The following is a 26,484-nucleotide window of genomic DNA, read 5'->3' as shown; positions in this document are numbered from 1 at the left end:
GTGAAGGCATCGTTGGACTTTTGTCTTCCTTGCATTGTAAGACTACTTCTGAGTTTACAAGCAGTTGTTTTCATTTACATCTGCAGCTCCTAGTCTGGGTTGAAGCAGTTATCCATACTGTCAAAAACAATTACAGCAATAACCTTATGCAGACTATATAGTTTTAGCATGCATCTTCTTCATACGTCAGTAAAGTGATTAGTTCCTAAGTCTACATACATTTCTGAGGGGGAAGATGAAAAGTGCATTAATTGGCTAGTAATTTGCTATGAACTTGAATGAAGGTGGTCACTGGCAGAGAACCATTCAGGTAACAGTGATTCATTCTCCATTCACATTTGGATTTCTGGGATCTCTCATGCCTGACAAGCAATGCTTTCATCTCTGGAAAAATAAGAATTTGAGCACCAAATCTAACATGGAGTGGTCATCCCCATAAGGCTGGGGAAAGTAAGACTTTAAGGTTTGTACAACTATCAGAACTGCCTAGCATGCTCTTATTCCACTCCATCACAGTAATGCTGTCCACATAGTGCAACACCTGAATAAGGCTCTAGTTACTAAGGATGCAGCTGTGACCAATGAGCTTAGTCTTCTCGAACATTTGGGAACAGCTACCCTGGTACACATAAAGGATACCTGTACTTCTTGGAGAAGCCTTTTTATGAAGTTTCTACAGTGGTTCCTAGCATTGTTTAATGACCAGGATTACTACACACCCAAAATTACTGTAAGCTTCCTAGTAGGTACAGCCACCTCTTCCCACTAGTAAAATTATGCAATGAGGCCAGAGTCCATCATGGCCTCTGTTCCCTACCAATTTTTTGTCCAGGTGTTCCTATTTTTAGCATAGAGTTTCAATTTACATCCAGTTCCTTCACTTGTGTGTTAAGTTCTTCTACATACACTGCAGATACAACTACGTGCTCCAGAAAGCAACTGCTTAACCCATTTCTGCCCAGCCCACAGGTGTATACATTTGATCCCTGTTGCATACATGCAACATTGGGCAGAAATGGTTTAAAAGTTATGTTTAGCAACAAGCTGCTTGTCATTTTCTAGGAAGGAAACTTGTATACAGAAAGCTGCAAGCCACTTATTATGGGCTCTACTAGCATATGCCCCATTAAAAACACTGAAATGAGTACATGCGTGCTCAAAGAACTACACTTTATGAAACGTCTTACAACCAGCCACCATTAATGTATTATCTTCTGGACTGTTGATTCCATTGGCTTTTGTTAATGCCATTGCTCAAGTGATGCTTAAAAACCGTACAGTATTTTGTTTTCAGAAACACAATGTTTTCTTCACTTTTGCCAAAACAGTGTATGGGGTCAAGCTTAATTCCCCCTTGAACAGGATTGCTATTAACTAACAGTGTAGAGAATCCCTGGAAAATGTGTTTCTTTAAATCTTTTATTCTGTATGAGTTGAAGAACCTATTTTGTCCCTTAAGAATGCAAGGGTAAAAATTCCATCTCCTTGATTTTTTGCTCAAATTACTTGCTACTTCTGATTTCCTCCTGCCCAGAATGTCATAATTTACAGAGACTCTTCTGCCACAATCCCTTGGGCTGAATTTTCATTTACTGAAGGATAGCCACTTGCATCATACAATATATCATACTTTACCATTTTGTACTATCCTTTTCTCTCTAGGTATTTTACTTTGTTTAGGTTTCAGAATACATTAAAGGAAATGCCAATAATCAAAGGGAGCCATCTCCTAAGTTGTTGTTTTAACACAATACCAGAGGAATAAGGTAATGTTTGTCACCACCAATTAAAACTTTTACAAAATAGGACCGTTATAAAACAATTAAACCTTGAGAATGCATTATTGCCTAGGAGAGAAACCCTGGAGGAAATTCTGCTTATTAAAACTGCAATTTTAGTTTCCATTAAAAATGAGAATAAGACAACAGAAGATCGGTTGGAAAGACAAATTATTTCTTAATGTCAGTTGAGCTTACTTTAAATGAGATAACATATCTATAGCAGGTTGAGTTCAGCAAATTTTTTGTCTGAACTCATTTATCTAATTCAGTCATCTTGATTACAGCCTCATGGACCATCATTTTCAGAGAGAATTGTGTAACAAACAGCCTACACACAACATGCTGATTACTGAACAGTTAATTCTAATTAACTTGGCTATGGCAAGAGAATTTTGATAAAGTTCTAGAATACAAATATGATTTGGTTATCCTGAACCAACTACTATAAAATAAAAATCCACAGCAAATTCTCTAAATGAAATACCAGGGCTATAAAGATCTAATTTAAAGAAGCAAATTAGGAAATTAAAATCACAAATAATTTATTCTTCTGTTAAGAGTTGGAGTACAGTTTTAAATAGCAATGAAGCACAGTGGTGGAAAATTGGCACAGAATCTAGAAGCATTTCGTTCATATCTACTTTTCTTGTGTTTTTAGTTCAAAGCCTGATTTTAATCACTAAGCATTGTAAAAAAGAAATATGATCTCCATTTAAAATTATGGAGAAACACATATTTTCATGTTTTATTATTCAGGTACAGCTTATTATAAATCCTATCTCCACTTTAAAATATATCAACACATAACATACATATTTAACTCCTGGGCTGATTTTGTTATAATTTTTTTAATGTTCACCAAAACTGTTTGAATGCATGTATTCCTGTGTTACACAGTATTTTCAATAGTGTACCTGAAACACAGCAGCAGGAGACAGGCTCAAACAGTTTGAATTCTGTGTGGCTATGCTGTTCATCCAGGTGGTGGCTACCTCACATGCAACACTGTAAGCATTAATGCAATTCACAATAGAATTTGGCCATTTTTAAAAAAAACTTCAATAAACTCACTCTTGGTCTCATTAACCAGTACAAACATGAACATACACAACAAATGATTCCTTTCTGAAAGATATTAACTCTCAGTTGAGAATGCTTAGACAGTTTTACAAAAAGCTATCTTGTTACATACAAATTATCCTACTAAAAGTTAAATACATTTATGAAATAAAATACGTGTCAAACTACCTATATTTTTTTAAATACTTTGTATACTCAATCCAGATTAAATGAACTTTTTTCAAATTCCTTGTTACTGTAATTGTAAAAAGATTACAGCTTGATTTATGTGAAACCATTATAAGACACTTACAAATCCAAATCAAACATTTTTGTTGCCAAAAAACCAAGAAAATTTCCACTGCTAGAAACCCATTTTAATAAAATAACTTCACACAAAATATCTCAAAATTAATTCTTTATAGTAGACTGTATCATTGTTCATGATCATCTTATCATTTAGATTGCTGATATTTAAATTCTGCATCCAGGATCTGTGCATCTGTGTCAAGGATGTATGCTGAGCAATTTTCCTTGTACAACACTTTTGAGACCAAACAATCAAGAATTCATCATGTTCCAATCTATATGGGTTTCTGACCTTGCCCAGTGCGTAGTGTACTGCCTTGCATATTCCATATGAAAAACATAATATACAAAATATTGCTGCTGTAAAAATTTCCCCCTTACAAAAGAATCTCTGGAAAAATATTAAATTCCCTTAACCTTCATAAACATACAATGCTGTTCACACATTTCAGTCTGTAACAGTTTGATGTACAGTTTGAAGCTCTTTGTAAAATTATTTGAGAATATATTTTCGGTCCAATATTGCCATCTAGAGTACAGATGTGAAATTTTCCAGAAAGACAATCACTTTTGTTTACAACTAGCCCAGATAGGCAATATACTGTAAAACAGCCATTTATCAACAACATGGGGATGTACTGCAAGATGCTCTTCAAAAGGAGAGGTCCACAGTGCTCAGGTGTCAATACAGCTGCTCACAGGTTCTGGTTATTGTACTGAGATTTCTTTGTTCATTGCTGGTAGTTTCCATACTGCCCCTAAAAATAAATTCACAGCATAAATAAAAACATACTTTTCTTATTTTTCTAAGAAAAACAATGCACAGGACAAAAAGTCTAAATCAGAAGCTTGTCCACGTGCTTGAACTTTCATTACTTCTAAAAGGTGACAAATGAGAGCATTTCAACTGTAAACTCAGCTGCCTGTCATTTGAAACTGTTCTTTATAGAACCTACAGTTCTTTATAGAACCAACAGCAGCAATGATTAAAAAGAAAGGACAATTTAGCACTACAAGCCAAATGTTCCATCTTCTCCAATAGAATTACCAGGTTAACTTTATGCATCATAATTAACATGAAGAAAACACCACGGTAACTGCAGTGGTAAGCATAGAAAAATTGTCTTTGTAGAAACAAAACTTTTAAGGCTAAAATTTACAGAATATACGTGAAGTAGTAAAAATAAGTTTACTTTCTACAATACACTGTAACACATATACATGTATTGTTCACAAGCCAAACCTAGAAGATGCAGAATTCTATTTAAATAGATTGATATATACAGCAAAAGTGTTATTCAGATACAGTTCTCACTGGAATATTGAGACGTAAAAATACAGGTGGCTCACCTATCCTTTCGGAATTCCTACACTAGAGACATGATGCTGAACATCTAGTCTGGATGCTCTTTTTTAGGCATTTCTGGCAGAAATAACATGGGGCATATTTAGAGGCATGGGGATCAGAAATAGTTGTGTCTTGCCAAAACAATATATCGTCTTTTATACTGATCTATATGCCTTTCATACTGTGCGGGAGAAAACCTCAGAATACATACTAGTCAGAAGTACAGCAAAAGATCTGACACCTATGCTTAGCATATATGAAGAATGCTGATCTGGAGGTAATTCTCTAAACCTGGCTTTTAGGGTCCACAGAGTGGATCCCAAGGTGCAGAGATTGTACAAGGTGGAGAGACTGTATTAGCCAAGGTTCTTGTCTATCATGAACTTAATTTTTATTTATTTGAGCCAATATTCCAAGAGCTACCGTAAATGCTCAAGAGCTAAAGCTTATCCAATGAGATGTGATGTTCTTCCTCCACTGACTAGCATATTCCATGCCATATCATGCCAGTTTCAAAAGCTGTTTGCCTTACATGATGTTCAGAAACTACATTCCAAAGTCTACATTCTCCTCAATAGCACAGAATAGCACTGTTCTTTGTATCCTTGCCTTCATTTTTAAAATGCTACTTGCCTTGAACCCTCCCAGAAAGGGTAAAATATTAAAAAGTAATTCCCAAAGGATAAGGCCATTGCAAGGGTGTTTAGTAGAAAACTGTACTACATTTAGTTATTCCTTTATGCCTGCTTTTATTTCTAAACATTTTGTTATTCGTGTCATGTATTTGTATATGGCATTTCTGAAAGACAAAAAATTTAATATTAAAATCATGGGTACAAGTTTCTTGAATACACGGAGACCCATTCCCTCTTGCATACATATTACAGTATTAACGCCACCTTTGGGAAATTCTTTTTTATCCAGTATCAAAATATTATTATAAGTAAATAGACAATCTAATCAATGTCCTATTTAATTATTCTACATCCACATTAAATGGCCATCCCATATCAACATTAATATTAAATTTCCAACTTCCCTATGGTCAAAGAATAGGTTTTTTGGAAAGAAAAAAATTCAGTTACTAACACACTGGAGAGCTATTAACCCTTGCTAAGAAAAGCTTTTTTTATTTAAGGGCTGAGTGAATCAGGCTGGTTAAAAAGATTACTTCAGATACTAATACTGTCGCCTCCATCATGGTAAAAAAGATGAGAAATGTTTGCATGTACACATATGCATGGTAACTCCAAATAAGGAGAGGTCATGCTTTTCCCGAAAAGCTACCTGCGAATTTAAGGGAGGATTCATGAAGAACTCAGGGAAGTAGGGCTACAAGAGCATCTCTCAGTTGATCTTAGGGACTTGTAAACAGAATAGGAGGCAAACATTTAAGGTAGATACCAATTAAATAGTTAACTCTTTATACTCAAACATAAATGAACAGTACCAGGAACATGAAAGAAAAAAAATAGGCGGGATTGCAGTATCTGCAATGGACCAGGTACTGGTTTTTTGTTCCATATTCAGTTTTTGAGTGGCGAAGGAGATAAGACTTCTGCATGTTATAATGCAGGTACACTGTGTTGGGGGGGCACAGAAGGTAAGACTGCTCGATTACATTCTATTCGCTGGAATCAGATCAAGGATGGTACTGTCCTTAAGAGGGTTTGTGGGCATTTGTTTGCCTGCTTGGATGTTACATTCTGTGTATGGCCTGTATACCATTTCTTTTTCTATTTATAATGCTAGAAGTATCAAAGGAAACATGTAACTGTGCCAAAGTGCTGCTGTATTTCCTTAGTTGGGAAACTCAGCATGAAATACTATGGTTTTTTATTTTGCAATCCTACATAAACTGAGACTGAAGGATAGCCTTGCCTTGTGAGCCAGTCACAGACAAGAAGTCAGGCTCTGCTCCAAATGCCTTTTTTAAATCAGAACAGCTAGAGCAGTTATTTTCAACCACTGTGCCATGGCACATTGGTGTGCTGCAGAAGTTTGGGAAAGAGTCATAAATTAGTTGAGCCATTGGGGGATGTGAACCCCTGGCCAGCAGGTACTGAGTGCCTTGTCAGTTGTCAAGAGACTGATGGTGTGCCTTGACAATTTTAGCACCTTCTCAGTGTGCCATGAAATGAAAAAGATTGAAAATTGCTAAGCTATAATTGGGAACAGGGCCTTTATTGCTATAGCCCTTAAGATCAGCAATAGTTTGCCTACTGAAGAGGTGCTTTTATTTTCACAAATGCTATAAAACCCATTTGGCTTACTTGTTTGGGGCATTATTGGCTGTTCTAGTTACTTGATACTGTTAAATTAATTGTATTTCTTTATTTTATGTAGGTCACTCTGAATGCTTTGAAATAGCTGCAGAGGTTCTATTCCCAGAACCCCCGCGGATGCCAAAACCCAGATAATGAAAACCAAGGGTCAGGCACCCTGTAATCCTCCAAGCGCAACGGGACCTCCAGTCCTGTCTGGAAGGTCTTCTGTGGGCCAGGGAAGCCTTCCCAATCTTCAGAAGGCCTTCTAAGGCCTCTGGAAGGTAAAAAAAATGCAACTTCTGGTTTTCACTTAACTTCCAAAATGGAAGTTGCGATTTTCAGCCTTCTGGAGGTCTTAGAAGGCCTTCTGAGGATCACGGATACTGCATATGGCTTCTCTGGCCCTCAGAAGACCTATGAACACCACTAGAGCACAGTAATGCAAGCCAGCTCTGAAACTGGTTTTCAGCCCTTGACTTTCAGAAAATTCACTACATATCAATGTCAGCTATGCATAATTATGAAGGAGCAAATCGACTGATATTGAGTTGACTGTAAAGCCTGCAAAGATCAGAAAAGCATAAAAAGAAACATTTGGTATTTAATTTTCATGGTTTTTAAAATTATAAATATTATATGTGTTAGTACAGATACACACTGTAAAATGACATTCCAGCCGATGAAGGACTACAGTGGTCCTGTTATGGCTGCGTTTTCTTAGCTACAAAATATGCAGAAGTCAGGTTTCTAGCATGCTTCCAGCGTGATTTTAGTGCTACTCACTAAAAAAGTCAAGTAGTGTGGAGTGTACCTTGGGGTATTTTTGCAATGTTTAATTACCTTTTAGTCATTAAAGTTATCTGAATATCATTAACCTCTGTGTACTGCCTTTACAGTCTCAAAAATGGATGGCTCCTTGTGCCTAATAAATCTTAAAACCCCGCTTCCACAGTCTCCCCCACTTGCCGTACAAGATGGCTGTGACCAGTGCTTTCCTTGGAGCAGAACCACAGGATTACACAGAAAGTGGAGGCAGCCATCTTTTCTAACTCCGAGCTCACTTTTCAAAATTCTAGTGTGGCTAGCAAGCAGAACCTAAAAAATGAACATGGCCCTAACAAACACAGCTAAGAACATTGCCTATAATAGAGGCTTGGACAAGTTTGTAGCCTAGGAGCAACGGGCTATACCAGATAGATCCACTAGATGGCACTGTGCACTAAGAATGCTCGCACAACAACGAAACCATCCAACACTGGAAACGTATCCCTGTCGTTAGCGATGCATACCTGTACATAAAATTCAAAACTAATAACATTTAAAATAAAAAAATAATGCAAATACAAGAACTTACCTGATCATATGCATAAGGCCTTTGTTGTGGTGGCTGTGGGGGCCCAGGCTGTGCAGGCCTATAACCTCCATACTGTTGACCCTGCCCTTGTGGATAATTGGAATACTGAGGTCCTGGAGCACTTTGTGAAGGACCTGAAATATTTTTGGACACCAAAATTTAACAAGGAATAGGTCAAACATTAAACTACAAAACAATATCACCTCCTATACGTATTTTTATTTCCCTGAAGCAAGTAAAGGTTAAGATTGCTCATTATACAGTACAGCAGTTGCAGAGTTAAGGGCACTCTCTGCTTTAAAAGATTTGTGAAATACAAGTTATCATTTGTTTAAAAATCCTGAATGTATCTCATATGTTCAATTTAACGAGACTAAATCATAATTACTACATCCCTATGTTTAAAACGTAATTTTAAATGTAGTTTAAAATTATTCAGTAAACACCCCCTGCTATTTTTTGCTTTCTGGCACTTATCAAGGAGATGACTGCCATCCTCAACATCTTCTAGTGACAGAATACCTTCAATGATGGGGAAAAGAGCTATAAAGATCAAGCACCAAATATTTCAGTACATCCTATAAACATTTCCCAAGTTCCAATTCAACAGCCATGGTGATAAAAACCAGGAAGGGTTATAAAATCAGATTTAGTTATACAAAATAAGTTTAACTTGATCCAATACTGGGAAGCATACAGTTAGCCTGTATCTTATGGAAGGGTGACATTTCAGAGTAAACACGTAAAGCTAAAATTGCATATTTGGACTGAAAATTGGCTTAAAAATCCCATACTTCCCCCCAAAATACTGTGTCTTTAAAGACTACGACTGGCACACAGGAGCTGAGATCAACTGATGGAAGTAAAGCTTAACTTTCCTATCTCAGTAAGTATACAGGGCATGTATTTAGTAAGTGGAATGGTGGGCAGAATAATCTGTGCTACAAGTTGTTGTTATCTGTTTTCTGTTCTGTTTGCCAAGCAAGTGTAAATGAAAGGGCATGTAAGATGCCATATATTAAGAACATAAGAACATAAGAACAGCCCCACTGGATCAGGCCATAGGCCCATCTAGTCCAGCTTCCTGTATCTCACAGCGGCCCACCAAATGCCCCAGGGAGCACACCAGATAACAAGAGACCTCATCCTGGTGCTCTCCCCTACATCTGGCATTCTGACTTAACCCATTCCTAAAATCAGGAGGTTGCGTATACACATCATGGCTTGTACCCCATAATGGATTTTTCCTCCAGAAACTCGTCCAATCCCCTTTTAAAGGCGTCTAGGCTAGACGCCATCACCACATCCTGTGGCAAGGAGTTCCACAGACCGACCACACGCTAAGTAAAGAAATATTTTCTTTTGTCTGTCCTAACCCGCCCAACACTCAATTTTAGTGGATGTCCCCTGGTTCTGGTATTATGTGAGAGTGTAAAGAGCATCTCCCTATCCACTCTGTCCATCCCCTGCATAATTTTGTATGTCTCAATCATGTCCCCCCTCAAGCGTCTCTTTTCTAGGCTGAAGAGGCCCAAACGCCGTAGCCTTTCCTCATAAGGAAGGTGCCCCAGCCCCGTAATCATCTTAGTCGCTCTCTTTTGCACCTTTTCCGTTTCCACTATGTCTTTTTTGAGATGCAGCGACCAGAACTGGACACAATACTCCAGGTGTGGCCTTACCATAGATTTGTACAACGACATTATAATATTAGCCGTTTTGTTCTCAATACCCTTCCTAATGATCCCAAGCATAGAATTGGCCTTCTTCACTGCTGTCGCACATTGGGTCGACACTTTCATCGACCTGTCCACCACCACCCCAAGATCTCTCTCCTGATCTGTCACAGACAGCTCAGAACCCATCAGCCTATATCTAAAGTTTTGACTTTTTGCCCCAATGTGCATGACTTTACACTTACTGACATTGAAGCGCATCTGCCATTTTGCTGCCCATTCTGCCAGTCTGGAGAGATCCTTCTGGAGCTCCTCACAATCACTTCTGGTCTTTACCACTCGGAAAAGTTTGGTGTCATCTGCAAACTTAGCCACTTCACTGCTCAACCCTGTCTCCAGGTCATTTATGAAGAGGTTGAAAAGCACCGGTCCCAGGACAGATCCTTGGGGCACACCGCTTTTCACCTCTCTCCATTGTGAAAATTGCCCATTGACACCCACTCTCTGCTTCCTGGCCTCCAACCAGTTCTCAATCCACGAGAGGACCTGTCCTCTAATTCCCTGACTGTGGAGTTTTTTCAGTAGCCTTTGGTGAGGGACCGTGTCAAACGCCTTCTGAAAGTCCAGATATATAATGTCCACGGGTTCTCCCGCATCCACATGCCTGTTGACCTTTTCAAAGAATTCTATAAGGTTTGTGAGGCAAGACTTACCCTTACAGAAGCCATGCTGACTCTCCCTCAGCAAGGCCTGTTCGTCTATGTGTTTTGAGATCCTATCTTTGATGAGGCATTCCACCATCTTACCCGGTATAGATGTTAGGCTGACCGGCCTATAGTTTCCCGGGTCCCCCCTCTTTCCCTTTTTAAAAATAGGCGTGACATTTGCTATCCTCCAATCTTCTGGTACCGTGGCCGTTTTGAGGGACAAGTTGCATACCTTAGTCAAGAGATCTGCAACTTCATTCTTCAATTCCTTAATAACCCTTGGGTGTATGCCATCAGGGCCCGGTGACTTATTGATCTTTAATTTATCAATGAGGTCTGAAACATCTTCTCTTTTAACCTCTATCTGACTTAACTCCTCGGTTAGGAGGGGCCGTTCGGGCAGCGGTATCTGCCCGAGGTCTTCTGCCGTGAAGACAGATGCAAAGAACTCATTTAATTTCTCTGCCATCTCTAAGTCTCCTTTTATCTCCCCTTTCCCTCCCTCACCATCCAGAGGGCCAACCGCTTCTCTGGCGGGTTTCCTGCTTCTAACATATTTGAAGAAGCTTTTATTATTCCCCTTAATGTTGCTGGCCATGCGTTCCATATTATACTAGGTATCTATGAAATAGCAAGTTGCTTCGTTCCCTGAAAGATAAATCCTCCACTTCCTTCCTTTCCCATCAAAAAATAATGCTGACCACACAAAGCAGTGTTGTTTAACAGCAACTTGTTTAAGGACCCAATCTTATTCTATCTGAGTGCAGGTGCTGAGCTCCAGTGCCAGCACTGGGTGTCATAAACATGCCGTAAAGCATGTTTACAGCACCCTCCGAGGAAGGAGCACCATCACTCAGCACCAGTGCCTGAAGGATGCCACCCAGAGGAAGGTAGCTCTGGGCAGTGGTGTGGCATTCTGGGGCAAGGGAAAAAGAAACCAGCCCAGGAGGAGGTGGGATCAGTGGAGCTTTTTTAGCCCAACACAGAGCCCTGCCCCACTGGATCCTATCCTCTTTTGTTCTTTTGTCTGCGCTGGCAAAATAGCCAGCACAGATATGAGAAGCCCCATTGCGGGGCCTTAGGGCTTTTCTCAGGGGAAGGGGATGAAAACTCCCCTTCCCAGGGAGAACTCCAGCAGCTTCCTGGCAGCTGCAGGATACAGTAGAGTCGCTGCTGTTCCTTTGGGTGCCAGGAAGCTTATGATTGGGCTGCCCATTGGCTAAAGCTGCAGTATTTTAGAGACAGAAGTTCCACCCTACTACCTATTTCTCTCATCAAATGTAGCAACAGAAAGAAAAATCAGACTACAACCAAACAAATTTGCATCATGTACACAACATAGTTAGATGCATGTCTACTAAAAAAAAGTATCTGGTACTCAACTAGACTGTATTTTCAATCTCAATTTTTCAACCAGTTCTGACCTTGGTTTATTTAGGTATAGCATGATATCTAGGTTGCCATCCATTATTTGGTATAGGTGTCTGTTCCAGGGACCCTCACCCCACGGATATGGAAACCATGGATGCAGGGGGATCTACAAAAATAGAAGTCCCACACACACTGCCACTCCCCCCCCCCATGAGGCTATTACCTTTGTTTATTCTTTGTTATGATGGCAGTGTGGGTGTTTCTTCCATTAACTTGTTTAAACACAAGACTCAACATGGAGGCTACTGCCTGCATGCTACAGGGAAACTAACCAACATTATGTTGTTAGTCACCCTCTAGTGGCAGGCCGATTTCCTGCTAACCGGCACTGGAACAGCCTGTAGGGAGGAGGCTTTCTTAAAGGGTCAGAAGACAGCTGAGCTCCCAGCTTCTCTCCCTTTAAAGGAAAAAGCGGGTGGGCAAGTGGCAGAGGCTTGAGGTGGCGCCCCTGGAGGGTCAGCGCTTGGGGTATTTGCCCTGTTTGCCCCCCTCTAGGTACGCCAGTGGCCACCACTGAAAAGGTGCCCCTACCCAATTAGTAAGGGCTAACTGTAGTTTCATGTGTTATATTAAGAACTGCTTTTGTAAGTTTCAAAAGTGGCTTGCCACGTAGACATGGGGTGCTACTTGTGCTTGGAACCCCTCTTGGCATCTTTGGATGCACAGAACATGCAAGGTTCTTTCACTCCTGGAAATGCTTATTATAATGCCTATACCTTTTACATATAGATTGTCATCCCAAGCTCTGCCAAAGGTAGTATTTGTGTTTTTGCGAACGAAACCTTAGATCCCCTTTTTACAATTGTTACTGTTGCAGCAATGAACTATTATAATTAATATGAACCAATACACTAACAGCACAATCCAAACCCCCCTCACCGTGTGTTGTGAATATACCGTAAAGCACATTTGCGGCTACTTGGGAGCAGGCTAGGCTAGTGCCCTGATGTGTGCTGGCCTTGCGGAACTGGACCTGTGCCTGAACAGGGTAACTTTGTGCTGGGTCTGGCACACCAGCACAGGGAGTAAGAAAGGGTGGTGGGAGGGAAGAATGGAGGTGGGGAGAAGGTGTTTTGGGGGAGGGAAAGGGCAGTCCACAAGGTGGACTGGGCACAGGAGGGGGTGGGACTAGTCACAGCAGCACAGGCCACATGCTAACCCTCAGCCCCAGCCTGATCAGCCTCACATGGGCTGATCAGGTTTGTGCCCATGAAATCGTGGGTGCAGATCGGAGTAGCTCCACAGGGCTGGCTGGTGCACAACACAGAGTAAGGGGAATAAAATCCCCTTACTCCAAGTTGCACTTCAGCTGCACCTACCTTACCCTAGATTCAATCACGTTTGCACCTTATGTCCCCTACTTAAGTACAGGTTAGGTTCCAGGGCTCTGTTGAAATATCCAGTTCTTGATGGTCTAGCATTATTGTGCCTGTGTAAAAACACCAACAAAGGATGTTCTGCACTTTAGAGAGGGACAACAACCACTTATGTCCTTGGATGTGGCTTTGAAAATAAACTTTGATCTCCAAAACCTATAATTATTGAAAACATGAACTCCACAGCTTGATTTCCCAACAATAAACCTCTTATTTTGTAAAAAAAGTTCTTGATTTGAACCTTCTACACCAGTCAGTATGCTTAAACTCTTAGTTGCACAATACATACTGATAAATGAACAGGTCATATTCACAGGAGAAACTGAGGTAGCTCCAAATGCCTAGAAGGCAGCAAGGACAGTATGAAGGTCTATTTGGAGTGATAGCAAGAGATTACTTTTTGTGCACTATTTTAAGATTTGACAGGAAACAATGAGAGTGCAAAAATGAGGTTGGTGAAGCAACAGACTCACGTTATCCATGTGAATTGATTATCTGTTACTTACCATAACCTTGCTGCTGTCCAGGATAACCTTGCTGACCTGGGTATTGCTGCTGTTGGTATCCTTGCTGCTGAGGTGGTGCTTGGTACGCATCTTGCTGCTGAGCATATTGTGCATTTCCTGAAATATGAGGGTAAGCAAAGACAATTCAAGAGACTTTCGCTGGCTCTATTTTTTTCTTTAATATGCACAGCCAACACCACAAGAACAAAATGAAAATGCAGTCTTGATCTCAAGAATGGAACAAAAAAACAAAGAAAACAAACCAAAACAGCAGGAATCCAGCCAAACAAGCTGCAGTTAAAGCCAGATTTTTGCAAGGCTAAACTGCAGCATTTTCAGCATCTCTGCCAAACGAGCATTAAGTTTACTGGAACGTGATGCCATGACTTGATAAGGCCATGACTAGGCTAAATGAAAAAAAAGACAAAATTAAAGACAGCTACAGAGCACAAACCAGCTACACAAATCAGCAAGCTGCTTCCTAATGGCACTATCTTTGTATGTATACATACACACAAAATATACAACGGAACCAATGGATTTATGTTTAAATAAAAAGATATGACTGGAAAAATGCTAACAGTGTTTTAGTCATTTTACTGCTGTTAGAAATGACAAATTAAGGTTAAGTTTTAGATGTTTGCAAGAAACTATTCTGAATGCTTCAAGTTCCCTGCAATTCTCAACAGCCAGCAACTAGTAGTCTACAAGAGCTTTGCATGGGCAGGAAATAAGTTATATTGTGCAAAAGTTTTTGTTCCTTTGTGGAAGGGGAGAGGAAAAGGAATGTATGTGCGCATGTGTGTGTGAAGGTATATAGATACCTCCTTCGTAGTAATGTTGGGAGGAATCCTCATAAGGCCTATCGTAGCCTTGTTCAGGATACGACGGTTGCTGATAACCGTAATCACTATGACCTACATCAATTCGACAAGAGACAGGAAGAAAAGTTAATGGCCTCTGAGTGAAAAACCCTACAAAGATTTCATTTGACTGAAAAATCAGTGTCAGCTGGAAATACATAAAAAGAACCTTCAAACTGAATTAGAAGGGTTTACCAATAGGATTTCCTTTCATATTGAATTAACATGTGACAGGGAAAAATATCAGCTAATGAAGTAGTTTGAGCAACATCACAGCGAAGGCTGGTCTTAAGCTTCAGATAATCTTTGTTAGAGGAGAAAAGTACTTTGTCTTTTTTTTTGTTTTAAATGAAAGCATTTACGCCTTTCACATGTAAATAACCTGAATTTAATTAGAATGAACAAAACAAACCAATTGTCCCACTTTGTTGAACACCTGTTCCGCTAATTTCTAATTCAAAAGCATACGCTAAAGCAGTGTGAAACACGAGTAAAGCTCAATGAACTTCTGAATAACTTTTAGACGTTTTTCTATGTATCGAGAAAAATTAATACTGATCTTTTCCCCCACAGACATAATTCAGAAAAATCTTTTTTGTAACTGAAAGGAAATGTTTCCTTACAAACTCTTCTTTACCATTTTTAAAATTTATTTTATATTCATTTAATACAAATTCTAGTCTGCCTTTCCTCCACTTACACAGATGCCCAAGGAAGCTTGCATAAAAACAAGAATATAAAATAATTACTTAAAAACAACCATAAACCTCTAAAAATACAATAAGGCAGTGGTGGCAAGCTAAAAACTAAGACCAGTGATTCCCAGACATTTTCATCTGGCGGCTTCCTGGACATACTGGGTCATTGGCTGCAGCTCCCCATTAGGGCTACAATCCAATATATTATATAGGGCAGTGGGTTTTTCCACAAGGATTCCACAACTCCCCTTGCTGGTTTCCACGGCTCCACAGGAAGCCACAGCTCAGTTTGGGAACCACTGGCTAAGACTATAATAGAAACTATAATAAGTGCCATGGACACTTGCAATTAGGGTCCAAAAGAAACATCCTACCTGATGCTTGCTTAATGTCTCACTTTCTCCTGCATCCCATTAGAAATCTAGTTCATTATTTCTCCTTGGACACAGTCAGTAATAGGGTGATATAATTTTATTTAAAAAGGCACTACATTTAATCAAAATGCCTAAGAGCTGTATGTACATTTAACTCCTTCATAATGGACTTGAATGGAAAACAGTCCTCTTATAAAAGCCTCTTTCTCCTGATCATGAGAAACATATGTTTTATTCAACTGTATATGCAATATTAATTTTTATTTATACTGTGTTCTCTTATACCTCTTTACTTTTTTGCTTATTAAAGAATTTTATAATTACTGACAAGATTTGTAGGTCATGTCTCACGTGTTGACTTCTGGTGAACAGTAGACATTTGACAAATATGGCAGAACGCGGTGGAACCCCTAAACTCATTTAGCTGAAACACTTTAGAAAGTGTTTGTATAAATTACCTGAAGTTCAAGAAATTAAGTTATTACATTTCTGTGTTGTTTTACAAATAATGTCAAGCAGCCAGGTATAATATAGTATGACTTCTTGAAAATGAACTTGCAGGTGTGTTTATTTAACATTTGTAAGATAGCTGTCATGTAATTCTGTCTTACCGTATGTTACATGTCACAAAATTGGCTCTAGGTTGATCCAGAATAAGAAGTGCTTGAGGCTGTTTTTTGTGACAGTGGATTAAATACACCATGAACAAAATGGTAACCAACGGTGAAGAGGTAGTTTTTAAAATTCAGCCAAACCAACTTGAACACATTTTTCTTTCAAAAATATACCACATGGTTAATTTGCAACAAACAGTTGCTCTAAAGTAAGTATCTGATTGTAATAAAATTATCTACCAGAGATAATCTAATCTCTGAACTTCAAACTAACACAAAATGTCACATCAATTCTTACAGCAGCCATGAATCCAACAATATCTATTTAGTTTGTATTTTGCCATCTCTAAAAATTAAATTTAAAAATCTCATTTTCTGAACAGTTAGCACCCTATATTCACCATGTTAATTAGGGATATCTAACTTAAGAGAATCATATATAAAGAGAACTAGGCTTTGCAATTCTAACAGCTTGATTTTGTAATACCTTGCATTAAATTCCAAAAATTATAAATACTGCAGAATCAGAAGAAAAAATCTGAAAGGAAAAATAGTGTTATCTAGGATTCTGCAATATGCTCTTAAAGACCACCAACCATAAGTTGGCTTGGCACACATTCTTAAGATACAGAAAAAAATTCAATTACTTTTGAAAGAATAATGATCATTTTATTAAAGTTTCTTAGGATCATGTAGTTATTTTGAGCATTGCCCTATTAGGAGTATTTTACATAATCTAAGAAGTGAGATTTACAAGCCTTTTAATAAGCAAAATAATCTTATAGAGCAGACATTTTACATGACTGCAACAAATCTAGATACAGTGAAGAATTTGCCATATTTGTAGTACCAGAATTATTAAAGTTAAAAAAAACTTTTAATTCCAACTGAGTGATCAAATAAAATTATTCTTTGGGTTTCAAATAACTGAACATTACAAGATTTAGTTAAATAAAAGTAGTAGTCTAAGTGAACAGCTATAAAGAATTGTTCATCCAATAGTTTTGTGTATCACTAATCATGGGCAGGTATGTAAAATGGGTAAGTTAACATTATGAGAGATTACCATCAGGGTAATATTGCTGGTTCATGCCTTCTGGAGGACCTTGTCCACCATGACTGTATTGGTCCCCATAATAGTCTTCCTGGCCTGAGTACTGCTGTGGTGGGCCTGAAAAACCACAACCAGTCAATATGTAAATAACTTATTTTTCCGTCAACATGTTCACTAATCTCTCAGTTTAATATGAGAAACAGCACTCATCTATAGACTTCCCCCACCCATCTTACTGTACTTCAGAGAGCATACATGATGCTTTGTGACTAGACATGTATGTATTACATACAGCAACTAGACTGCATTTAAAGCAAAGGTGATCCAAATAGTTTCTAAAATATACAGACGATATACATCTTACTTAAGAGACATTAACTAGTGCTGAAGAGCAAATCACCTGCCTAGTGTTCAAGAGGTCAAAACCTATATAATGTATTTCACTGTACATAATCTACAATGTATGTTACTCCATGTACCAAAAATTTTAACTGAGCCACAATTTGTAACTTTTTCCACAAAAAATGAGCAAAGCTCAAAACAAAGTACAGTTCAATATTCAGATCCATACCATAACTTTTTAGCTTCAAGAACGATTTTTGCAAAGCTATACTGGTACAGACTTAGAAATAGCCATTTGCCACATTCCTTGCAGCAAATAAGCCTCCAAGACCTGACACTTTATAAAAGGCGGTACTCTTAGACCTGAAATGACCAAAACAGATAGCAAAAAACAGGAGGGCAATTAGAAGATTTTGAGCACTATTTCTTTGGACTTATCTGAAAAGTTGATATAGAGAAACACAAAATATGCAATTGGATGTAGACAAAGCATCAAAGATTTGAGTGTTCACTGAATGACAAAATGCACAACTTCTAATAATACCTTGCTGTGGCGGCCTGTATGGAGGAATCTGCCTCTGTCCCATCATATGATTTCCTTGGTTAACTTGGCCCATCATTCCCATTGGTGGTTGCTGTCCCTGATAATGCTGACCACCTCCCTGGGGCATGTTGTATTGTTGAGAAGGTGGCTGCTGATGCATCATTGGGCCTACAGCAAGAAAGACCAAACAATTTTATAAACATCTTTCTCAGGGATTGCAAACTCCTTACCTTCACTGTCTGAGGTGGATCCCAGGCCTGACAGGTCCAGGAAGCCAGCGGGCATTATGGCACATGGTTCAGAAGCAACTTATGTTACATTGTGCAACACATTCCCAATTTGTGTGTCACAATCCACTGGTAGGCTGTGATCCAATTTTCAGTGGGTTGTGAGCCCGCTGCGACCAGGAAGCGGCATAATAGTTGTTACAACATGGCAAATAATATAGGCCATGTGACCCAGAAGTGATTTCCCATTGTGTGTCATAACGAATGCCAGCTTCTTGGACTTGGCGAGCCACAACACACCCAAAATTGCAACCCAGAGATTGGGAAGCACTGATTCGTTCAGTTACAGCCCACAGAAACCAAAATCATACCTTTGCAGTTATCAAGCTTTTAAAAAAATGATGATTTGAGGCCAGTAAATATGCAAATAATCTAACCTGTATTACAATGCACAAATAGTAGCATACAGGTTCAATTATTGAGGACAAACTCAAGTTGTGCTGAATTACTAAATCTATCCCAGAAGAGTATCACTGATTTCAGCTGATCTCATGAAGTACAGGTACCTGAGGACTGGAATCATTTCCTTCAAAAGTTGCAGAAAGCTTGCTCCCAAAACTCTTTGCAAGAAAGCCTTGCAAAACCTGCCATTTAACAGGTAACTTTCCTCTTTGCTATAACCATAGTTAACTCTATTCCACCCCTCTTACAAGCTAAAACAGTGACTTTTTTCAATCACTGTGCCACAACAAAACACATTTGTTCCGCAGGTGTGCCATAAGAGTTGGAGGAAGAGTCATTAGTAGGGTCATTAGAGAATATGAGACCCCCCCCCCCCACCAGCACACTGTTTTGTCTTGTCAATTTTAGCACCTTGTCAGTGTGCTATAAAATGTGAAAAAGTTGAAAATTGCTGGACTAAAGACTGAACTGAAGACTGCCAAAATTTAAATAGTTCCTTACAAAATCTGTTTTTGGTTTTGTTACCTGCCTAACTGTGAAACATCCAGGGTTGACTGGATTCTCTCTTCTCTAATACAGTCTAATTCTCTCAACTACTAACTGATTCAATAGAGAACACAGTTTATTTTTACTGATTTAACAGATTTATATCCTTCAACACAAATACTTTCAGGATATCCAACAAATAAAATCAAGTTATGAAACAATAAAAGTAGAGGTTCAACAAGCAAGAAACATAAATTTTCTTGAAACTGAGCTTTGCTTTCTAAGATTTGAGGGTTCAAGAATAGCTTTAGAGATCTATCTTATTCCATATGAATAAAGTGGTGTCTTATAGCATACTTACTCCTAGGCTCAAACACTAATTATTTTCTCATTGCTCTTGTAAAGCTAGCCGCTACTGCAACAGCATTGCAATATTCTTGTCCCCTGGAAACAACAAAACAAACTACAGTACTGTACTGACTCATTCTGTCAACAGACACAAATGTGAGTTTGAATAAATCTCAGAAACATTTTAAAGCAACTACTTTAAAATCATCCTGTTGGTGGCAGTTGTGAGCTCACTGCAACGTGAATAACTTAGTGGTGTTTCCAGGGAGTAAGACAGTTTACAGTCTAAGTCTTAATGAACACAGTGGACATACTTCAAGTAAATAACACTGTTTTCAAACACCTCTATTTATTGTATAATAACCACTGCTTTATTACAGAGAGTTCACTGTAAAGTGATTTGATCGTAAAAAGAGGGTCCACTGTATAAGTACATACAAATACAGGTGTGCCCCGGTATCTGCAGTGGGTTCCATCCCGGAATCCACTGCAGATACCTGAAACCATGGCTAGAGAATAGCATTCAGCAAACAGCATAACATTCTGCTGCAGTAAGGAATCATCCCTCATCATACTTAGTACAATAGTACAGTAGAGTTCAGTACTGTACTGAATTAATCCTGTTCCTTAATGTAAGAACAGTTTATTGATGTACATGCTTACTGTGTTTCAAATGCCTCCTTCTCCATTCTGTGCACACGTTCCTTACCCACCCACTTCCGGTCTGGCTCTTATTACCGGCTCAGCAGGGCTTTGAGCAAGTGAAGCTTTTTTCCCCTCATGGAGGGAAAAATGCGTGGTGCCGGGCATGCTAGTGAGTAGGAAAGCTATCCTGCCTCCCCCACAACATGCTCTCCAGCAAGTCAGGAAAGGAGAGAGGAAGGACAGCAGGCGAGTCTTTCTCCCCTTCCTGAGAGAGAAACCTGTAGGCTTTGCGGGTGGGCAATAAGAGCCGAACTGGAAGTGGGCGGGGGAGGAATGAGTGCATAAAATGGAGGAGGAAGCATGTGGAAACACGATAAGCATGTACATTGCTAGACTGAACAGTACTGTACATTAAGGGAAAGGAATTAATTCAGTACAGTACTGCCTTTACTGTACTATTGTACAGGCACATGATGGGGGACAGCAGAGTTTCACGGGAGGGGGGGTGAACCCAGTTCCGTGGATAACTGAAACTACGGATACCGGATCCGCATACCTGTACTTCCCCATTTTTTAAAATAAAAATCTATTATAAAAAGACTACCTTTTTGGGACATTCTGTATTTGATGGGAAAAAAGGCAGACATTTCTTTATTTACCTTGATTTGGTTGCATACTCATGTTCGGTCTGGGACCATAGTTGCCCATAGGCTGTCCTTGACTCATTGTCATCTGATTCTGTACAGGTATGCTTTGAGAAGATGGCACTGAATGATTATAGCCTCCCAAGGACCCATGACTACTTGAAGGCATATTCATGGAACTGTTTGTCATGTTGAGCTGATTTGGCCCAGGACCCTGCATAGGCATGTGGTTAGGTCCTGTGAAGAAAAATAAAATGCAGTGTCCTGGAGACATACAGCTAAACAGCTAATGATATTTCCAGAAAAAAAATTACCTTTTGAAAAACAAAAACAATTATGGACTACAATTATCTGCCCACATATATGATCACAGCATATTTCAAAATAAATAAAACTCAACATCACTGTCAGCATGTTCTAAATCCAACTGTAATTTGGTCATGTAGATCATACCCTCTGATTGATGACCCAAACTAAAGGATCCATAGATTTAAAATACTTTAAACATTTGAAACTTAGAAAAATTGTTTTGAATTATTTTTTGGAAGCTAAGCATGGATGAAGACAAGCAACAGAGGGCCACTGCCAAACCTTTTTAGGGTAGAACTACTGCAGGAATCAAAATGCTTATTCTCTTGTAGTCCATAAGTTCTGGCTGTAGATTTATGCTAGAATCTGATTATAACCACATTTGTACAGCATGACATATTACTAAGGTTCAGTGCTATCTTAATATTTCTAATCTTCTAATTGTGATCAGGAGATCACAAGTACGATGTGCTTTTGTACTTCATCTTTCCACCTTCCTTGAAAACTTACTTTCCTTTCTTTAATTCCCTTGAACAGTGGTATAGCATTGGTGACCAGGACTGTTCTCGTAACAAGAGTTAGACGAGGAATGTTATGCATGTACAATGCCCAACTAGCATTGGGTGGCATCCCAACTAGCGCTTCTGCTATCAAACTGTACAAACAGAAGCAGCGCTCTCCCATGAGTAAACACTCCTCCTGTTCAAGAAGCTTTTGTTTGCTGGATGAGCACCTTATGGCATAAGTACTAGTTGGAATAGCACCCACAGAATACAGGACTAGTTAAATAACAGTCTGCATGGCAATTCTGCTATATGTTTTGATTATTCTCTGCTAATTTTTGCAACATACATTCCAATGCTAAATGCCTGTGCTGAAATTAAGTGAAGTTTATTTCTTATATTTACATAGTATTCTTGGGATTAAAGGGGTTTCTAAAGTTCCTAAATCTGAAAAGGCCATAGCTTTACACTAGAGACAAGACTTGTTAATTTAAAAATTATTGAAACTATCATATTTTCTTCTTCAGTATCATTTATTATTGTCTAGATTTACACATGTCTCGTAGAGTAGTGCAAATTTGGAGGGACTTTTGACAGTTTTTTTCTATGTAAGGGAATTGTCAAATAGAGTTCAGTTCAGAGTACAGTGGTACTAAACATGTGAAGATCAGAATGCAGGGTATTAAGAGGAAATCCTTTTAAGACACAAGCTAACACCACAATGAAAAACAGGCGTTGGTGCTGTGATGATAAAAATCTTGAGAAACAGCCTTGCACTAAGGAAAGGAACTCTCACATTTACTTCCTTTGGAAAAGACAGGTAAAAGAAGCACTATTTTGTTTTTCTGTTTTCACATATTAGCACTTTACATATTTTTCTTCTATAATAAAAACTGGGCTTTAAATTTAGACCTGGAACAGTTTGAGGGTTTTTGAACAAGTTGTTTAATGCTCACTTTGTCTTTCCTACTCTGCAGAAATTTAACAAATTAGATTTTTCTGTCTGACTTTTCTACTATTAGCTTTATCTCTCACATATCACATTAGCAGAATTATGTTTTAGACTAATTTCTTTCAAGGAGGCTCTCTCTTCAGCCATAGGCCAATACCTTCTTCAGGAAGCCTTCTAACACAGCTGTACTGCATGGTTTCAGACAGACTAAATTTAGCTGGTTCTGCTCAGAGGAATGCTGTGTGTCAGCTACATCTAAGCCCAAGGGCAGCTTGATAAACACAGAATACAGGTCATGTCGCTCTGTAACTAACAAACTATAAGAGAGCTTGTACTTGGGGGCATTCAAAGCTGTTTTGTCATCAACAATCTTCTATCCCTTGAGCCCAAATGTTATTTCAGTTGCTGAGCAACCCCAGTGTTAATGTCTTCTAGGAGAAAAAAAAAACAACTTACCAGGCATCTGGCCGTTCATCTGGTTCTGCATGTGTGGTGCAGGAGGACCCCCACCTACCATAGCATCAGAACCCATATTGTGAGAACGTGAAGGTGGGGGAGGGCCACTCTGACTCATCCCTCCTGGACCCATTGGCATATTCTGTGTGGGTGGCTGAAAGACAGTTTGATGAAACAGAAGCAGTTAGCCCAACAATAGATTGCATGTACAAACGGCACAGCTAACCAACCATATACTGTAAAGCATGGTACAGAAGAAAGCACTGAAGGCATTCCTTGTTCCTTCTGAAACATTTAACTTTCTTCAGTGCCTCCAATTCTGCAACATTTTACGGCACAGCACTGTCTTCCAACATGATCAGTAAATAGTTTTTTTCTCATGACTGGTATTTGCTTTAGAACTTCAGTTTCTGATTCTTTTTATGCTATGAAATTAATTTAAAGGCTTTTAGCTTATTTTCCAATGTTTAATGCAAGACAGTCACACATTAAGCCAGTCACACCATCAATACCTGCTACAAACAATTACATGACTTCAGATTGACAATGTCAAGAACTCTGCCACTTTACTATGACAAAGGATTTCAGATTTACTCTTTCAGTGTTAAAAGTCTAGTATGATAATTCAAATTCACATCCACTACTGACTGAAAGCACACTGTTGCCGATTCCTTAAGGGCCAGCAGCAACTGATTGGTAGGAGAGTTTTTGACAAATTAATGAAATCATGAAAGAACAGGTTAATTTAGAAAGTTTAGGAAGGGAAAGCAAAATAAAGATACACAAGAAAGTCATTAAACCTAGATTTTACTCCAGGAGACTTTGAATGTACAGAGGCTAATGTTGCTATCTTCACTTTTTCATACAAACTTCAGAAATTATATTATCCATCCTACTTCTCATCATTTGTCTTTCTCAGAGAAGGATTCTTACAGTAGAACTATATTAGCAAGACACTGCTTCTATTTATCATTGCCAACGTCTAAATATATAGGCTGTGGGAGCACTGAGCTTTGATAACACATGCCTACAAAACTGAGGGTCAGAAAAGTTTTTTCCCAAACTTTATGGTGGTTTGAGATGAATTTGGGATGCTGATTCCAAAAATGGCATCTGTTTTACCCTATCACGTCTAGTTTTGGAGACACAGCATAGCCTCTTTAGTGAATGGTTCAAGCAGCTTCCTCTTGACGAAACCATGGTGTAGGCTTCCTCATGAGGAAACTCCTTGAACCATTCACTGAAGAGGCTATGCCGTGTCTCCAGAACTAGACGTGCTAGGGCAAAACGGATGCCATTTTTGGAATTGGCACCCCAAATATACCCAGGAATTGGTGTAATGCTTAAGGAAACAAAATGTGTGTTGGCCTGTATAACTGAAAAGTGTAAAGTAGTATGCCAGATATAATTAAGATCACAAATTATCTGGTTAAACGAATATTGTGTGTTTCACGAAAGAAAAAGACTGAAGTTGGTAGCCTACAAGACACTTAATATATCAGAATGACTAGTTTTCTGTCTCTGGGATCCATACTGAATCTATTACACAAGTAGTAGGGTTTCAGCAAAGTTGCCTCTTTCTTTGATTTACTTATTTTTCAGTCAGTTTACTGGTTGCAAAAGTCTTTTTCAATCAAAACAGAAGCAAATTTAAAAACCTAATTCTAACAAACAGTAAAAGCCACAATATCCACCACTCACTTCAGCAGCAATCTCCACCCACCGCCTTAGGCAGGCGGAGATGCTAGCTAATCAAACTGGCTGGTTAATAAACTGTAAGTTGACAAAGCAATCCCCCTTCTTCACAGGACTTTCTGCAGTGCCTCTGCACCCTCACTCTAGGGACTCCTAGGAGTCTTCAGGAATGGCAATGTTCCACTTCTTGCCAGTTTGTGGGAAAGAAAGTGGAACATCTATTCCTAAAGAGTTCTCCTGAGGAAAGAAATGAGGGCAGAGACACACTGCAGAGGGAGCCAGGTTGGGCAAGGAAGGAGAAGAACCCTGGAAGTGGTGAAAGTTTCGTCACCTGAACCATCACATTCAGGTAATCAGTTTCTCCAGCTCCTCATGCATGCCAGACAGCTCAGCTTTTACTGTACTTTTGAGTATTAGACATGAAGTAGCTGTATATTTGGTCCACAACAGCTAACTTCAAGGCTAAATTTTCAAATTTACAAATCTCTAAAATACAAGATTAATAAATGCATCCCACAGACATGAAAGAAAGAGTTGCAACTTCTTTCTGATGCTGGGGTAAAAGTGAGCAATACAAAACAGGGACGGGGGCCCACCAAGGATCCAGCTCCAGCGGGGTTGTTCTTATGTTTCTTGCACAATGCCTAGTGGGAGAATAAAACAAATGGGATCCTTGAAGAATGGGAAGAATGGGATCCTTGAAATCCACATTTGGAAGGGCACTTTTGGATACAATCTAGAAGGTTTTATTAACACAATACCTTTTTACCTTGGTGAGATGTGTAATGGAGCATGATGATAAAATCATTCCGAGAAAAGTTAACATGCTAATAGTTTTTTAAACACTTTAATATTAACATTATTATATTAAATAATATATTGTTTAATATAGTTTTTTAAACACTAATAGTTTTTTAAACACTTTAATATTAACATTATTATATTAAATAATATATTGTTAAACAATATTAACATTAACAATGTGATATGGCAACTTGGATGCAGTTCTGATACCTTTCCCCTTTCATCAAGAGGAAGCCATAGGTAGCACAAAGTATTCATTATAAGTTTGCAAAAAAGGATTGGAACTGCAGTCCTTACTAACGATTCTGAGTTACTATTTTAAGGAGAGCCACGTAAATATTTTTCAAAAATCAAAAACATAAAAAACAACAAAGTATGCCACTATATTCGCAAGAAGACTGGAAAGATTGTAGTACACATAAGAGGCAATCTAATTTTTAAAAATTCTATATTTAATGGGCTTGTTTATCTAAATCAAGCAAATAATCATTTGAAATGTTATTTCTGCATTTTCTTTGTATTTTAATATTTGCTGTTAGCATCCCATTTTTATGGGAGGAACAGTAGGATAATGTACTTTAATAAATCGTAGTGAGGGAAGCAAGTTGGTTAAAGTTTATGGTAGCTTGATACAAGATGTATCTAGTAATGTA

General features: G+C 38.7%; 1 protein-coding gene across 3 annotated transcripts in view; it reads right to left on the bottom strand.

The window, feature by feature from the left end:
- Positions 1 to 2,298: 2,298 nt before the first annotated feature.
- SS18 (SS18 subunit of BAF chromatin remodeling complex) overlaps positions 2,299 to 26,484 on the bottom strand; it is a 30,837-nt gene continuing 6,651 nt past the window's right edge. Inside the window, exons 4-11 of one of the 3 annotated variants that reach the window (XM_066624331.1) lie at positions 23,333 to 23,486; positions 21,128 to 21,349; positions 18,301 to 18,468; positions 17,427 to 17,531; positions 14,636 to 14,728; positions 13,812 to 13,928; positions 8,119 to 8,252; positions 2,299 to 3,907 (exon numbers count right to left, since the gene is read on the bottom strand). In XM_066624331.1, the coding sequence (XP_066480428.1) occupies positions 3,881 to 3,907; positions 8,119 to 8,252; positions 13,812 to 13,928; positions 14,636 to 14,728; positions 17,427 to 17,531; positions 18,301 to 18,468; positions 21,128 to 21,349; positions 23,333 to 23,486 (1,020 nt within the window). In that variant the 3' untranslated portion in view covers positions 2,299 to 3,880. The remainder of the gene's footprint in view (positions 3,908 to 8,118; positions 8,253 to 13,811; positions 13,929 to 14,635; positions 14,729 to 17,426; positions 17,532 to 18,300; positions 18,469 to 21,127; positions 21,350 to 23,332; positions 23,487 to 26,484) is intronic. The other 2 variants (XM_066624333.1, XM_066624334.1) reach the window with 2 other exon arrangements.

The sequence above is a fragment of the Tiliqua scincoides genome, chromosome 4, assembly GCF_035046505.1.
Source record: "Tiliqua scincoides isolate rTilSci1 chromosome 4, rTilSci1.hap2, whole genome shotgun sequence".
Lineage (NCBI taxonomy): Eukaryota > Metazoa > Chordata > Lepidosauria > Squamata > Scincidae > Tiliqua > Tiliqua scincoides.
The sequence above is the reverse complement of the archived record's forward strand: the minus strand, read 5'-3'. Positions and strand labels throughout refer to the sequence as shown.